The sequence below is a fragment of the Etheostoma spectabile genome, chromosome 15 (assembly GCF_008692095.1).
Source record: "Etheostoma spectabile isolate EspeVRDwgs_2016 chromosome 15, UIUC_Espe_1.0, whole genome shotgun sequence".
Taxonomy (NCBI): Eukaryota; Metazoa; Chordata; class Actinopteri; order Perciformes; family Percidae; genus Etheostoma; species Etheostoma spectabile.
Window position 1 is genome coordinate 32,307,858 of NC_045747.1, and position 15,290 is coordinate 32,323,147.

The 15,290-nt window shown below is 42.0% G+C and overlaps 1 protein-coding gene and 1 long non-coding RNA gene across 2 annotated transcripts in view; one reads left to right on the top strand and one right to left on the bottom strand.

Annotated features, from left to right (window-relative positions):
- nfixb (nuclear factor I/Xb) overlaps nt 1-15,290 on the top strand; it is a 144,236-nt gene that overhangs the window by 121,158 nt on the left and 7,788 nt on the right. Inside the window, 3 exon segments of the mRNA XM_032538004.1 lie at nt 2,870-2,944; nt 8,463-8,591; nt 13,659-13,834. Of these exon segments, the coding sequence (XP_032393895.1) occupies nt 2,870-2,944; nt 8,463-8,591; nt 13,659-13,834 (380 nt within the window).
- Nucleotides 246-15,290, bottom strand: part of LOC116703338 (uncharacterized) — a 17,297-nt gene continuing 2,252 nt past the window's right edge. The window contains exons 2-3 of the long non-coding RNA XR_004335403.1: nt 2,041-2,093; nt 246-331 (exon numbers count right to left, since the gene is read on the bottom strand). This is a non-coding gene — a long non-coding RNA (uncharacterized LOC116703338). The remainder of the gene's footprint in view (nt 332-2,040; nt 2,094-15,290) is intronic.

Below are 15,290 nucleotides of genomic sequence, written 5' to 3' on the forward strand. Positions count from 1 at the left end.
TATATCCTTATTCTTATATCCTTAGTTCTTGAAACCAATGTCTATGCAGTGAATATGAAGCTACAGCTTAGTTTAGCATAAAGACAGGAAATGGGGGCAAACAGCTAGCCTGGCTCTGTCCAAAGGCAACAAGATCTGCAGCTGGAAAGCTTAATAATTAACATGCTATATCTTGTTTGTTTAATCCGTACAAAGGCGTACAGCGGTACATTGTGGTTTCGGCCGCTAGGTGCAGTAACCTTGAGTCTTTGTTTTTTGTACAGATTGAACAAACAAGATATAACATGCCAATTAGTGAGTTTTACAGGTGCCGGTAGGCAAATTTTGTTACCTTTGCACGTAGCCAAGCTAGCATGTTTCCACAGACATGAGAGTGGTACCAATCTTCTCATCTAACTGTCGCAATAAAGCAAATAAGTGTATTTTCCAAAATCTTGAACAATTCCTTTAAATATTCGGGTAAATATTCTGGTAAACAGTTAAAGTTATAAAAATCATCTTATTATTATCATCACTTGTAGTAACAAGCTGATTAAGAAAATCATTTTTCAGGGTTTTAAAAACAACTATTTTCACACTAACTGATGTGGACCAGAAGCCACAATTTCTCCTCTTAACCTCCTCCATGTCCCTTTGCTTCTGTACTGTGCTGACCCTTCTCCCCACCACTTGACCCCTCATCAACCCACACTCATTTTCTCATCCCCCCCTTCATTCACAACTTCTACTCACAACATTGTACCCCCAACCCCAACGAGCAGAGTTTGTATGTAGAAGGACCGTCATGCCACGGCTAGGTTATAGCATCCTTTCTCACATGCAGTAGGAACTTAAAGGGCCAGTTTACCCAAAACTATATTTTCATCCTAGTGGACTTGAAGATAGGTTTGGTTTTTTGCAGAGAAGAAACTGCTTAAACTTGTACCACCACCCCAGTACAATGGAAGTGAACGACATATCATTTTTGACATTTGAAAAACTCTCTATCGAGAAACAGTGTCCCACTTGTTTCTAGACAGAGTCTCGATGTCTCAGTTTCTGATTCTACTTTTCAGTGGGAACTATTTTCAAACCAAAAAAAAAAAAAAGACCTGTGAGGTCTGTGGGTTATCCCGAGTGGCCTGGACATTGCTTCTCAAATGACAGGTTGCTGTCTAGTTTTTTCCTATATAAGTTGTGTACACAAACTTCACACTCTGTTGTGATGGGGTGGAGGCATATGTCTCATGGACGGATATTTCAGAAACCTTTTGTAAACAACTGAAACTATCTGCATGCCTGCAAAGGTGTGAAAATATATCTAGTTTTGTTTTGGCTGAACTGGCCCTAAGACCCGAAACTGAGGACATTTATCTTTTTTCATCCAAGTGTTTGTTGTCTGAGTTGTCAATGAGAAGAGTGGCAGAGATGGGTGTATTCAGCTCAGTTAGTTTTTATGGCGTCAGTGCTAACATTCATTGAGATTAACTCCTGGATTGTGTGTACGTGTTTGTGTGATGTATGAGACTGTCGAAGCCCCATATTGTAGATAGAACACATAACTCTCAAAAGCTAAATAGACTTTTGTTTGAACAATTGTCTATCCTTTTTGTGTTTTTTTTGTTTATTAGACTAAGCTATATTCCCGAGTAAGGCCATTAAAAAAAACTATGACAGTTTACTGTAGTAAGATCTTTTAATGTTCGTCACGTATCATATGTAACAGACATGTTCTTTCCAGGAGTTAATGGGAAGGTTGATACCACTCTGTAGCTCCAGCAGCTGTTAGCTTAGGTTAGCAAAGACTGGAAACAGTGGGATACAATTAACTACATGTTGTTTTTATGCTCTAGTTTTTGTAGGGATAAAACAAAGAGGATGTAACATGCTAGCCATGCTAATTGTTTTCCTGTATTTCAGTCTTTGTGGTAACTTAAGCCAACACATGGCACCAGCCATGAAACAGCGAGTTGTTGTTGTTGTTTTTACACTGTGGTTTTTGTACAGTTAAAACAAGATGCAACATGTTTATTAGTTAGCTAGATAGGCAGAGTTTGTTACCTTCAGACAGTGCCAGGCTAGTTGTTTCCCCGGTTTTCAATCTTTGCGCTAAGCTAACGGTAAGCTAACCAACTGTAGCTTCATATTTACCCAGTTTTCAATCTTTGCGCTAAGCTAATGTTAAGCTAACCAACTGTAGCTTCATATTTACCCTGTTTTCAATCTTTACGCTAAGCTAATGTTAAGCTAACCAACTGTAGCTTCATATTTACCCTGTTTTCAGTCTTTGCACTAAGCTAACGTTAAGCTAACCAACTGTAGCTTTATATTTACCGTACAGTCATGACAGTGGTATCAATCTTTATCTACATCTCGGCAAGAAAGCGAGTAACTTATCTACCAAAACAGTTCCACTGCGTGAGTATAGTGAGTAATACAGACTATTTCAGCAGAGCAGCACCTGTGTAACCACCCATTTACTTCTTAAATCACTCACCACTCACTCACCCTTTGGCTTACAGAATGTTTTCATCATGATGGCTACCATGTCAAATGTATTTACAGTAGACTTCATGTATGTCTCTTGGGTTTAGTATTTGATTCTGTTAAATCGCTATGTTTTCATGTATTCTCCAATTTGTAATGTCACTCCCACCCACATGCGGCCATTTTAATACCCCGGGCAGTAATAATGTAACTATTTTATGGACACTTGCTGCACTCTATAACATAAAAAACCCTGTTGCTCATTATTTAACCACCTCTCTCCTCTCTCTCTCTTTCTCGCTCTCTCTTGCTCTCTCTCTCATTCTTTCCATCTTCTCTTTCTTTTTCTTTCCTCCCCTCTTCCACTGTTAACTCTTCCCTTCTCCCCTGTTTGGCCTTTCAGTGCAACACCATTTGGCCAGTGTGCAGGAGAGGAAGATTAAGCATGAGAGCGATGGAGTGCAGTTTCCTTACCATGGTTAGAACAAACATTATACTGTGTACATTTATACATGCTCTACTTCAGCTCACACCGCCATTCAATTGTATACATCTCTTTTTGTCTGTTATTTTCCAAGTCTGTTTGCACTTCCTGTGAGCTGGTCTGCATCTTCCATTCGTCCTTTCTCTCTCCTTCTCTACTCTTGTGTCTTGTTTTCTGGGTATGGTGCCGCTGGGTGGGGTTGTTTCTGCCAGATGTCTGCTGTTTACCGTTGTGGGTTTTACCAAAGCCTTTTGGTAGCCCAGTAGCTCCATAACATACATTGCCTGTCTGCCTCAAAGATGTTGTTGTAAATCTGTGAAAAAAATCTGATATCTAGGAGGATGAAGGCATCCCTGGTGCATTGCACAAAACAAAAAACACATCTCTGAATCACTTTGATCATGACATACACTGTCTGACAAACAATCCACTGTATTTTTCATTGTGTATTGTGCATTATCATATCCAAAAACCACATTGTTGTGACACACCATGTGCATACAAACAGTTTTCAAAGACTGTGTGAATTTGTCTGCAACATGCAGCTAAGTGCTTTGGGTGTGTTGTAATTTTGTTGTCGATCCTTGAGAGAGAAAGTGATAAAAAAAGGACGAGGGCGGTGTGTGTGTGTGTGTGTGTGTGTGTGTGTGTGTGTGTGTGTTTGTGTGTTTGTGTGTTTGTGTGTTTGTGTCTGTGAATGAGGGTTTGTTAGCCGCTTCATGCAGCCTGTTGTTTAGACAGAGCTCTTGAGTGGTGTCCCACCTGCCGTAGTCCTGACTCAACGGTCTCTGAAAGACGCCACAGGAAAACCAACACACGACCCAAACAAACACGGCTAAAGGCACTCAGGTGTGTCATCAATGCACACGCCACCTTCTGGCTCTAAGAGATGCTTACTCACTAACACACACATTTACAAATGGGATGCAGACACACACACAAAAAAAACTAAATTTCAGCTCTTTCTCTGATTTACATTCACACACACAAATAAACACACACACATTCCCCAATCTGGAGAGAAGCAGCGTTCCGGTCCAGATGGCGCCTCCATGTGTCTACAGCGAAGGGAGCTACTGGGTTACAGCAGACATCTGTTCTGGTGGTGGTGGTGGTGTTGGGAGTGAGAGCTGAAGAGAGGAGGAGCAGAGGACAGGAGGAGGGAGGAAGAAGAGGGAAGGGGAGGGCCTCTGCCTCTGCCTCCTCTGGAGGTGATCCTCTACCTGAATGAAAAGCTCCGAGGCATAGCAGGTGATCATGTAAATCATCATCAAGTCTGCTTTCTCCCGCTCCACTCTGCTCCGTTCTCTCCTTCTGCCTGCCTGCTCCTGCTGCTCAGGGGTGGGAAACCCCATTGTCAACTCCTCAGTAAAAACAGGTGGTCTGATATTGGCAGAATTCCAGCTTAATATTTGATGTTATTGGCTTAAAACTGTGGTGTGTATGGTTGTGGTGTTGCTAAGGTGTCTTTGCTCTGCTTGAACCACATTATCTCAGTGTTGATGGGTGCTAATGATGTGTGAGGTAGTCACCACCTTGCTTTTACTTACCTGAATGACGAGTGTGTTTTTCTCTCTCTCTTTTGTGGGTGTGTTGGTGAACATGCTATTGGACCAGTTCTGTGACAGTTAGGGGGGCTTGTGGGGTCGCCAGCTTGTTAGCGCAGCAAGACTAGAGGGTCATGGGAGCAATTGGCTGCCAGTCTGCTTGTGCAGTGTGCCAGGAGCAGGACATAGAAATAATGTAGAACAAACAATTGTGTGTGTGTGTGTGTGTGTGTGTGTGTGTGTGTGTGTGTGTGTGCGCGTGTGCGTGTGCTCAAACACACACACAAACACAGATTAAGGGAGAGATCAGAGTAACTTCTGTTAGCTTTATCAGACGGAGCTTTCATTGGACATCTGGGCCTCATTTGCTGCTCCTCACTGAGAAGCCACATAGTACTAGATATTTCTGCGAGATACAGACTAATTAGGGAAAATCACAGAGACTAAAAACAATATGTATAATTTAAGGCTGTTTATGCATAATAAGCTGGTTATAATTGAACTTGTACCGTGGTGGCACGCAGTCATCTCTATACATACCACAGAGGAACTGGAGTCAAACAGAGGCTTCATCGCAGCAATGCTTTGAATCCACAACATGTTGGGCTTCAGATTGTCTGCTTTTTACACTGGGAGCAAGCAATCCAAATGCAAGCTGAAATGATTTTACCCTAACTCTCGGCACCTCAAGTAAAATTGTACAGCGGCCATACATATTTAAACAGCAACTGAAAGTCTATTAGATCGCTAACTTGCTGACTGTTACTGTGTGCTTTTCTTGAGTATTTCTATGCTGCTTTATACTCCTACTCCACTACATTTCATATATCTATATCTGACAGCTTAGTTATTTCACAGATTAAGGTAAAGTATTGTCAAGAGAGCCACAGAATCAAAATGCTTCTCACATGTTAATGCATCAACAATTATAACTCAATAATATGAGATACATAATGTCTGGAAATACTGGGAGAGCAAACCTGTTCAGTTGTGACATATTAGCAAACATTTGCCAATTTTGCACATCCAGCAGATACGCTTCTCATCTTCATTCACCTTAAGTGAATGTAGCCTTGGCCAGGTGGGGTTGATGTCATCAGGCGGTACCCATCGTTCATTAGGTGTTTTGACCCTTAACCACAACACCTTCCCGATGGTGGGTTGGTAGTGGTGGCCAAGTCACTGCCCATCTTCCCCTCCTGGCTTCCAACTCCTCCCTCCTGTTCCATAACCAGCAAGAGGCTCTTTCCGCTGCCTCCCCCATCCTGCGAGCTGCTACCTTTTTCTCCTTCCCTGTCATTCATTGAATATAAATCCAATATTAACTGTTTTTGGGATCTACTGTATGAACTCCTGTGAAACATATTGGGCCCTTTTAGCTGCTAAAGCTCCACTATGTTCACCAGCTAGCTGCTTGCTTTGTCTGGCTGCGGTTTGGTGCTGGGCAGGTAGTGTACAGTGCATTTTTTAAGGTTTAGAGGACACGCTGATGACAGCTGTCAGAGTGAATCAAAACAGTAATGTCATCTCTGCTGAGGGGGAACTGCAGAGCCGGGGCATAATCACTACCAGGGAGTCCGTTCATATACAAGTGTGACCTATTATTATTCTACAAATATGGACTACATCCGCTTTAAAGATTGAAGTATGTCTTTCACTAGTTGCTCATCAAAGGTTTGCATAACAGCAGGTGCGCTTTCTGTGCCCTTAATTAGATTGTTGTGATAAATTACCAAGCACCATTCCAAACACACCGTCGGAAGTAAAATACCAGTGCCAGATGGATGACAAGCCTACGCTTCTAATGTTCTGCTGACAGTAGCAAATGGTTTATACTTTTATCTTCTTTTAGTTTTTATGAACCATTTATGGTTTTAGTCTGTTCTTCTACTCCATGTTTTGCTTTTTTGACTCTGCCATATATCTTCTTCATTAAATACACGTGGGATTAGAGCCAAACAGTATAATGTTTGCAACAAGAAAAGTGTTATTCTTTTTTAGCTATGAAATTGGGTGAAAAGCATCTTGTGCCCTTCTGTCTTCACACTGGCTTTTTTTTTTCTTTATGAATCTAGGCGTAAATAAAATGTATCTCACCCTGCTTATTGTATCCGCTTCTCCCACATGATGCGCATAGCTTGAACATAAGTGCCGGCGCCCACTTTCTTTCTTCTATAAATATCGGTGCCCACACAAGCACAGCTGCGCCCATGCTGCCTATGAGCATTGTGGGTAAATAGTGATAAAAGATTTCCCAGTGTAGCATTAAAGAAAAAGCTTTTCAGAAATCTGCTCTGTTAGAGTTTATATCCTTAGCTCATAAAATCTATTTCCACGTCTCTTTGGGCCATGTTGAAATTACCCACATCTTTATTTGAGTGCGTTTGTTTTATATGTGTGAATATTGTGTTGTTTAGTCATTTATGGGGCTTTTGCTCGCCTAGGTTGTTTATCACTGTATTCTTTCAACCGAATCTGATCTGGAACAAACAAAACATGAGTCCAGTAGAGAAAATAATGAGGTCTGTGTGTCTACGCTGATGCAGTTTTCTATATTTTTACTTCCTCATTATTCGCTGTTTTATGGATTTTTTTTATTTTTTTTTATGGAGTTTTATTTCAGCATATATTCAGCATTGCGGTTCCCGGCAGTGGTCAAATACACCATTTGGCGCAGGTTCTCTAACCTTGCAAGTCTAAATAGTGCCTTTGGATTACCATACATCAAAATAAATTCCCTCAGTGCCCACCACACAAGGCCTTGATCACAGAAGACAGCTTCTTTTATCTGTAGCTCTCACACTTTTGGCCATGTTTCTGGTCCGCTGGTGAGCCTGGCCTATACTTAGTGTGCCCGTTTTTACCAAAAAGGGATATTTCATGCAGTCCTTTAGCCTCAGCCGACATTTATAGACAGAGGGGGACACTTTACGTTTGTCTATATGTGTCGTCCGTTGCCATCACCGCTCCTCTCCTGCCCACCTCCTTCCATCTTTCCAACGCTGTCCCATCCAGCGTTCACTGGCAGGCTGCCCGGTGCTCGCCACCCAGCCTGAACATCTTTTATGTATGTACGTGTGTGTATATGTGTGTGTGTGAGGGAGTTCAAGCACTTATTTATGAAATACTGTACGTCTTAAGGCAGTAACATAAAATACCTGACTGTCAGATATTGCAGAAGGGCACTACATCAGAGGAGCAATTGATGTATGTTTTGGCATGCTCTTCTGCAGCTATATGTTGCCGCGTAGCTCACACTGGCTTTGGCTTGGAAATCACAGTCTGCCCCAGATATGAGGCCCTCCAGGATCCCATTCACTCTATGAGGCATCCTGACAAGTGCAGTGAGTAGGTTGGTTGGAGTGTTTGGCGACTGTGGTTCTCTGCAATCATTGGGGTTTGGGTTTAGTCTGATAGTTTGCATCTCCAAGAGGAGCCATCTTTGAATGGATTTCAAGGATATGGACTTTGCTGTTTGTACATACACACTCCAGTGGTGACCATAAGTGGGCCGCCATTGCATTTCCCAGCTCTCCTCTCTCTTGACACTGTGCCTCTAGCCTCCCGACCTCCCCACCCCTCCCTCCTCTTTTCTCCCGTCACCTCCCTCCCTTCGCTCTGAATCCTTGCTGCTTCAAAAACATGGCCTCTCCCCGGACCCTGCCCTCAACCCCACCCCCCCTTCAATCTGCCAGACATGGTACAGCCCGCTGACTGTACACAAACCTAGAGTATTGGACAGACAGATTGTGAGAACCCATCTGTATGTTAAGCCAATCAACAAATCAATGAATGAATCAACCGATCAATCCATTGATTTCAGTCATAATCATTAGATTCTTGCAATTAACTAAAAAAGTGATAAGCTTTATTTATTTTTTAGTAGAGTCGAAGTAAGAAAAGCAGCCATGTTTGATTAAAACCTCGTCTCTGTTCTGCCATTTTGTTGATCCCCTTTTTGCCAGGACTCTCATCGCCTGGTTCTCTTAAGAAGCCGGGGAAATTCGATTTCAGCGCCCTGTCCTCCCAGACGAGGTCCCCCCGCATGGCGTTCACCCACCACCCACTGCCAATGCTGGCGGGAGTGAGACCAGGTGAGACCAAACCAGCTCCAGATCCCCCCCGAACCCTTCCTCTTCCTCCTCCCCTTCACCATCTCTTCTTCAGGGCCCCAACCCCTTCCCCCTGGCGCAGAGGTGGGAACAATGACTCTGGGAGATGAGAGGGGCTGGGAATGAAATGCTGGCAGGTAGCTCTGTAGGCCTGTGTTCCCCTCTACCTCCCCCCCGCCTTGCCTGATCTGACTTAGTAGGGTGCGGGTCAAGCTGGTGACGGAGCTTCTAGGGAGTCTGGGTGTGGTGTGTGACTTTTCTGGGTCTGTCTGTCTGGTGGATGGTGGTTGTAGCTCTTCAGATGTCTATAAAGATCACTGTCTTCTTCTTAGAGTGGAAGAACAGGACCACAGGGTTGCTGTCACATCTCTAATTGCACAAAGGTTTGGCTGATTGTAAGGCTTTTGTGCTCTTATTTTGGCATTTGTTTCTTAACGAGGTATATAACACTTGAATCAAGTTTTCATTTACTCATTGACTCTTAACTTGTTTTATCTTGTCATGTTTTCTGACATTTGTTTTTACAAAATTTCTGAAACTTAAAACTAATAAAAAAGTTTTAAAAAAGTTTGCAGAAAATTAAGTTTTAAAAGTGATTATCTAAAAGACTAAATAAATAGACTTCTGTAATAGACATTTAAGTGTCTCAAATGCAACAAAACACACAATAAAAATATATTATTTCATGTTTATTTCATTCTATTTCAATGTAAATATGAGTGACAACTGAACAGCGTTGTTAAATTTTGAATTGTACTTTCTTGGTGCAAAACGTTAGTCGTACCACTTTAATGCTCTACACCTACAATTAAAGGGCAACCAATTTTACACATGTAGTTTGTTCAGACTGGGAAAACAGCTTTGTAATGTCTTTTGTGGCTCTGAAGAGAGTTTTCCAAAGTGAATAGAATAAAGATGATGATGTCGTACTGATGTCATCAGTGTTATATCGACTTTAAAAACAATGAACATTGTGGCCGGGCTGGTTCAGTTGGTAGAGCAGGCGCACATATACTTAGAGGTTTATGTCTTGACGCAGAGGTCCAGGGTTTGAATCTGACCTGTGACAATTTCCTGCATGTCTCCCCCCTTTCTCAACTAGCTGTCCTGTCCATTAAAGGCAGAAAAGCCCCAAAAATAATCTAAAAAACAGTTAGGGTAACAAAATGGAGGTGGGGTTTTGAGAATGGTGGGCATTTAGGAGGCATGGGGGATTAATAAGCCACTATTCAGTTGGAAATGTAGAATCCTGCTTTTTTTTGGAGCTTTATTCATGACTTGAGACTAAAAGTCAACATACTGTGTCCCCGCTTCTCCTGCTTTGGTTTTGACCATATCTTAAGTCGTGAATCCCCCATCTTTATGGAATTACAATACCACATCACTGGGGTCCTAAATCATGGCATGGGTCTTTATGATGTTGGATTACCAACCAGGTAAAGTGGGAAACTGCTTGGGACCTCAGATCCCCAGGTGCACTCTTTGTGTGGCAATTGGTTCGTTGTATTTTCATTGATTGCTGTTTTGCTCAGGAGTATATACCACTAAAGCACAATATTGACTGACGTGATCTGAGCCTGCGGGTGTTGAGGCCCCCTCTTGAACACAAGGCTGTTGTGTTAAGGTGATACTATGCTTACATTGTGCATATTCCTAAATCCATGTGCTGGTTCTACTGTACACATTGCACAGAGTTGGAGGAGCAAGGCCCTCGGCAAATTATTTTTACCCTAGGGCCCCCAGGCTGATCTTTCCATTTCACTGTTCCCTATCTTCTTTCCCATCTTTTTTTACTTCTTGTTTCGGACATGCTTTTCTTGACACTTTTGGAACAAATTGATTTCAATGTGGGTGAGCACATGTTTTTATTCATACTGGCAAGGGCAGAAAATATGGCTCTGAGTGTAAACCGGCTGATCTCCACCAGGCTGAAACAAGCAGCTCTTGATAACATCAGATATCAAACAGAACCAGGGGCTCCGATAATAAATCATCATTCTCTCGTCATGGCACAGATTGGAAAAAGAGAGTTCCTCTTCTTATTTGAAAGGGCCCGTCTGTGAATTCACCCAGCAAAGGAGCTCACTGGAGATAATTACCCATGTGCTTTAGTACTGTAGCTAGGCTACATCAAAGGCTTTTTAAGCCAACAAGCAGATGTGAAGCAATGAGGTTGACCGCCATGTCATCAAACTTTCCGCCATGGTTGTTGACAGACCCTATGCCTCTTGAGGTACAAGAAAGCAAATGTAATCACCACACACACTCATATACATGTTCACGCTGACACGCACACGTGCCCAATATCCCATCCTTGTTGTGGCCAGCAGTTGTGATTTATACAGTTGTGATTTGTTTCTTTTCACACAAACTCTTACAATGCACAAGCTGGAACTGTTCCTGCACTGGCGTAAAAGTGCCTACCACATCATCAGTGTTTTTGTTTCTGTGTGGAAGACGAGATCCAAGAGGATTTAGGGGTTGGTGAAGTCGGGTTGAGGAGTGTGCTAGGGCAAGCTGCTTGCAGTGGTTGTGTGAAGTCTTGGTTATGTTAGTGTTTGTCCATCTAGCTACATTCAGCTGTCCTCCCCCTAGAGCAGTGATTCCCACCCAGGGGTACTCATGCCCCTTGGGGTACTTCTGCAGTTGCCAGGGAGTGAAGTAGCTGAATTTAGCTTGGGGGGAGAAGGATGAGAAGCGGGGTACACAAGTCAATCACAGGGCTGACACCGAGACGGACAACCATTTTATGAGCGTTGGTTTTGCATAGTTAGTCCACCAGAGGACGCTCTACAACGTCCCTGTTGACAACAAGTTGTTTTTGTTCAAAGGACTTTAAGTTTCATATCTTAAGTTATCTAAACAAATTATTATCTCATTATTTTAGTGAGAACTTATAATTAACTACAAATAACTAATGTTAGGGAAATCTGTTTGTTTTGTTACGCGTTTCTGGATTTTTTTTTTTAAATATATATTGGCCTATCAGATTTTTAAATGACCAACTATTCATATCGGTATTGGCCTTAAAAATCCTTTATTGGTCGGGCTCTAGTGGAGAAAGCACACGCAGGCACAGTAAGAACATGCAAACTTCAGAAAGGCTGATAGTGAGGTGACAGTGCTCTTTACTGTGCCACCCAGAAATCACAATTTTATTAAAAAAAGTATTTTTTAACATGAGTCAGCTGTAACACCTGAACGCTAGGTGTTGTGATTGGAAGTGTGTGGAACTAGTTGGAAAGCAAGCATAGAAGTCTAACTACAGAGAATCTGTGGATAAATAGCTGGAGTATATAACTAAAAGTTATTGATAAGGAATTTAAATATTTAGGTAAATGTAGTGGATAAATTGTAGAAATGGTTAAAGTAATAAAGAAAATTGGAAGTAGGTCACTACAAGTAATGGATAAATAATTAAAATAGTTAGCTAAAAGGCATGGCTAAATGGTAATGTAATGATTCAAATTGAAATAGTTAGCTAAGAGTAATGGTTAAAGGTTGAAATAGTTAGCTAAAGTTGTGACTAAATGGCTGAAAAGGAAAGCTAAAAGTCAGGGCTAAATGGTGAAGAAAGCTAATTGTAATGAGCTCCTGCCACAAGTTAGTAGTATGAATGCAAACCTGACCAAATAGACCTAAACATTGAGAGTTCAGTTGTACAAATTAAAAAAAAAAACATTATCGCCCTATATGTAATCAGTAGTGTTGAATAACATCCTGTTTTAAATCAAATCAGATGAAACATTTGGAATATGGTGGAATGAAGGGGTACTGGAGTTCATCCGACGGGGCAGAAGGGTTGGAACCAGTGCTCTAAAGGGGGAGGAAGGGATTTCCCCACCACCACCATCATCCCATCCCCAACCCGCCCCCATACACCCAGAGTGTTTGGCCTTCACCCAGTCTCTAATGGGATTAGTAGGGGACTAATAGAGGCAGGGAGACAGCTTCACTGGGGAACAGGCAGCCTGGCATGGGAGCAAGGTGTTGCTGGGCTCTGAGGCATAGGCTCCTGTCAAGGGGGTAATGCAGCAGGGTTGGAACTCTCATGAAGTACCCTCACACACACAATGTATAAGATGCAAGAACCACAATGAGTGTTGGCAGTCCAACATGGGCAGCTGGGGGGCCTAGATTGGATGGGGTGGGTGTCAAGACTGGCACAGCAAAGAGGAGACCAGGCTTCTAATACAAATCAAGGAGATTTAGTAATGGCTATAGGTCTGATAGAGAGGGCTTTGTGTTTGGTCGTAGGGTAGATATAAAGCTCCGAAGCACATTACAGAAAAGCAGCAACATAGACACACAGTGTGAACGTACAGATTAGTTCTGTCATAGAAACAAAATCTGTCATATGAAAAACGGCTTTGCCGTCTGGAAGCCAAATTGCATCAACGCCAGTGAATCACACCCTCAAAACAGCACACAGGCATGCAAGCATTAAGACTGGCTAATTTAAGACAGTGCTCAATGATCTCTTTGTGCTCTTTGTATTTGCAAGCTCTTTGGATCTGATTTCAAAATGCAGCGCTTGCATCTATTGAATTCTGCCGGTGTACCAGTCTGAATGGTGTTGACTTGTTATGTAGTCTGAGTGTGCACACATGAATGGTGTGTGTGTGTGTGTGTGTGTGTGTGTGTGTGTGTGTGTGTGTGTGTGTGTGTTTGTGTGTTTGTGTGTTGTGTGTGTGTGTGTGTGTGTGTGTGTGTGTGTGTGTGTGTGTGTGTGTGTGTGTGTGTCGGTCCTCCATAAAGCTGTTTAGATTTATTGGAGTGATCATAAAACATGAGCAATGCCCATAATAGCAATTAACTTGAAATCACTTTTTCTTGAAAAGCAACATTCCTTTCATGTACGACATTTAAAAACCTGATTTATACTTTTTTTCCAGTTGTGATGTGATTTTGTTGCTATCATTCATCAATCACTCAACATATCTCTCCCATCTGAAAGAATGTGTAGGAATTCAAAGGCTAATGTCTTCGTCTTGCTCTCTGCATCTTCCTCTACTTGTGTTCCTCTAATAGAAATGTATCTGTTGGCAGGGAGTCCCCGTGCTTCAGCCTCGGCCTTGCACTTCCCGTCTCCCTCCATCATTCAGCAGTCTAGCCCATACTTCACCCACCCAACCATCCGCTACCACCACCACCCTGGACAGGACCCCCTGAAGGAATTTGTGCAGTTTGTCTGTGCTGATGGCTCGGGGCAGGCCGGCGGACAGGTAAGGCATGCTGCCAGAGAAGAGAAACACTATTACTTTAAAAATGTGCCGTTTATACTGAAACTGCAGGTGTGCAGCACCTTGCACCTAACTTGACTTAATGTGGTATGATTTTCCCTCTTTAAAACTTACAGTAGGTCGCATTTCAAATACTTCTTTCTGGTTTACAAATTTAGAGAATTCCAGTGTCCAAAGCTAGTCTGAAGTTGTTGTTTTTTCTTGAATCATGTGAGTGACCTGATAGGACAGCAAGGTCTGATCGATTCTTTCAAGCTGGATTAATGGAATTTTGGTGTGTGAATGTAACAAATCTCATATAAAGCAACCTGCTTTTTTGAAATTGCTTGAATTTTTAGATCCAAATTTGACTGAACTGAATTTAAACAATTGCAATAGTTTAAAAAAAGAAAGAAAATTGGATGCTTACATTTTCAGAATTTAAAACCCTAAGCAAAAAAACTTGAAATCAAATTTTGAAGTTGTACAACTTGAAAGTACCGTCTGAAAATTTCATAGAGGGGAATTTAAACCACAAACTGTCAGATGGATTGCAACGTAAAATATTTCAATGCTATATATATACTTAAATTACAAAATTAGGTATTCAGTTGTTTATAAAATTGAAATAATTATAGCCTGTTTTTGCTTCTGTATGTGTGCTTATTTTAGAAGTCAGCCGCAACGTGTTTGCATTGCTTTACAATGCAATATTACTATGATTACATGATTGTCATTACTTAAAGTGCTTACTGTGCATGCCAAAAGCTTATTACATGATGTCATTTATACATACCATATAGAGAAATGCACAGAACTACACCCCACAAACACACAGACATTTGTTTATTTAATTGGTCTACAAATTTTTGTATTGTCTTGTCGTTGTCATTTTGACGTTTGCTGTTTCAGACCCCAACGTTTCCCCTCCTCCTTTTTTTTTTATTAACTTTTTTGCTCCACCCAACCCCTTAGAAGTTCCAACCATCAGCACGAGAGTGAATCAGTCACGGCACACTTCAGTCAAACATATCTGTCCTGTGTTGTGTCATTGTGTTTCTGTTTTCATCTCTAGCCTTTTAAGATTTTAGTTGGAGTTTGGTTGTTTGGTGCTGGTATCGTTGGTGGTGTTGTGCTTGTGTAGACGAGTATTCTCCCATGGTTTTGATTTCTTGCCATCTTCTGGACAAACCCAGTCAATAATGTGCTCACTTCCCTCCTCCACCCACCACGGACCACCCCTGTGGAACCTCACACCTCAAGCTCCAGCTCCCACTCCTATCAAACCCAGTGGTGTTATTATTTTTCACACCTCCATAAAAGATGCCGTCCACATACATCATTCCTTTGGTTGTTGTTTTCCACCACATCCTTTCCCTCCTTCCACTATTGCCTTCCCCCCCCCCTCCGTCATGGATATTTTTTCGGACCTGGCCTCCCAAGCTGCGTCCTTTTTTCA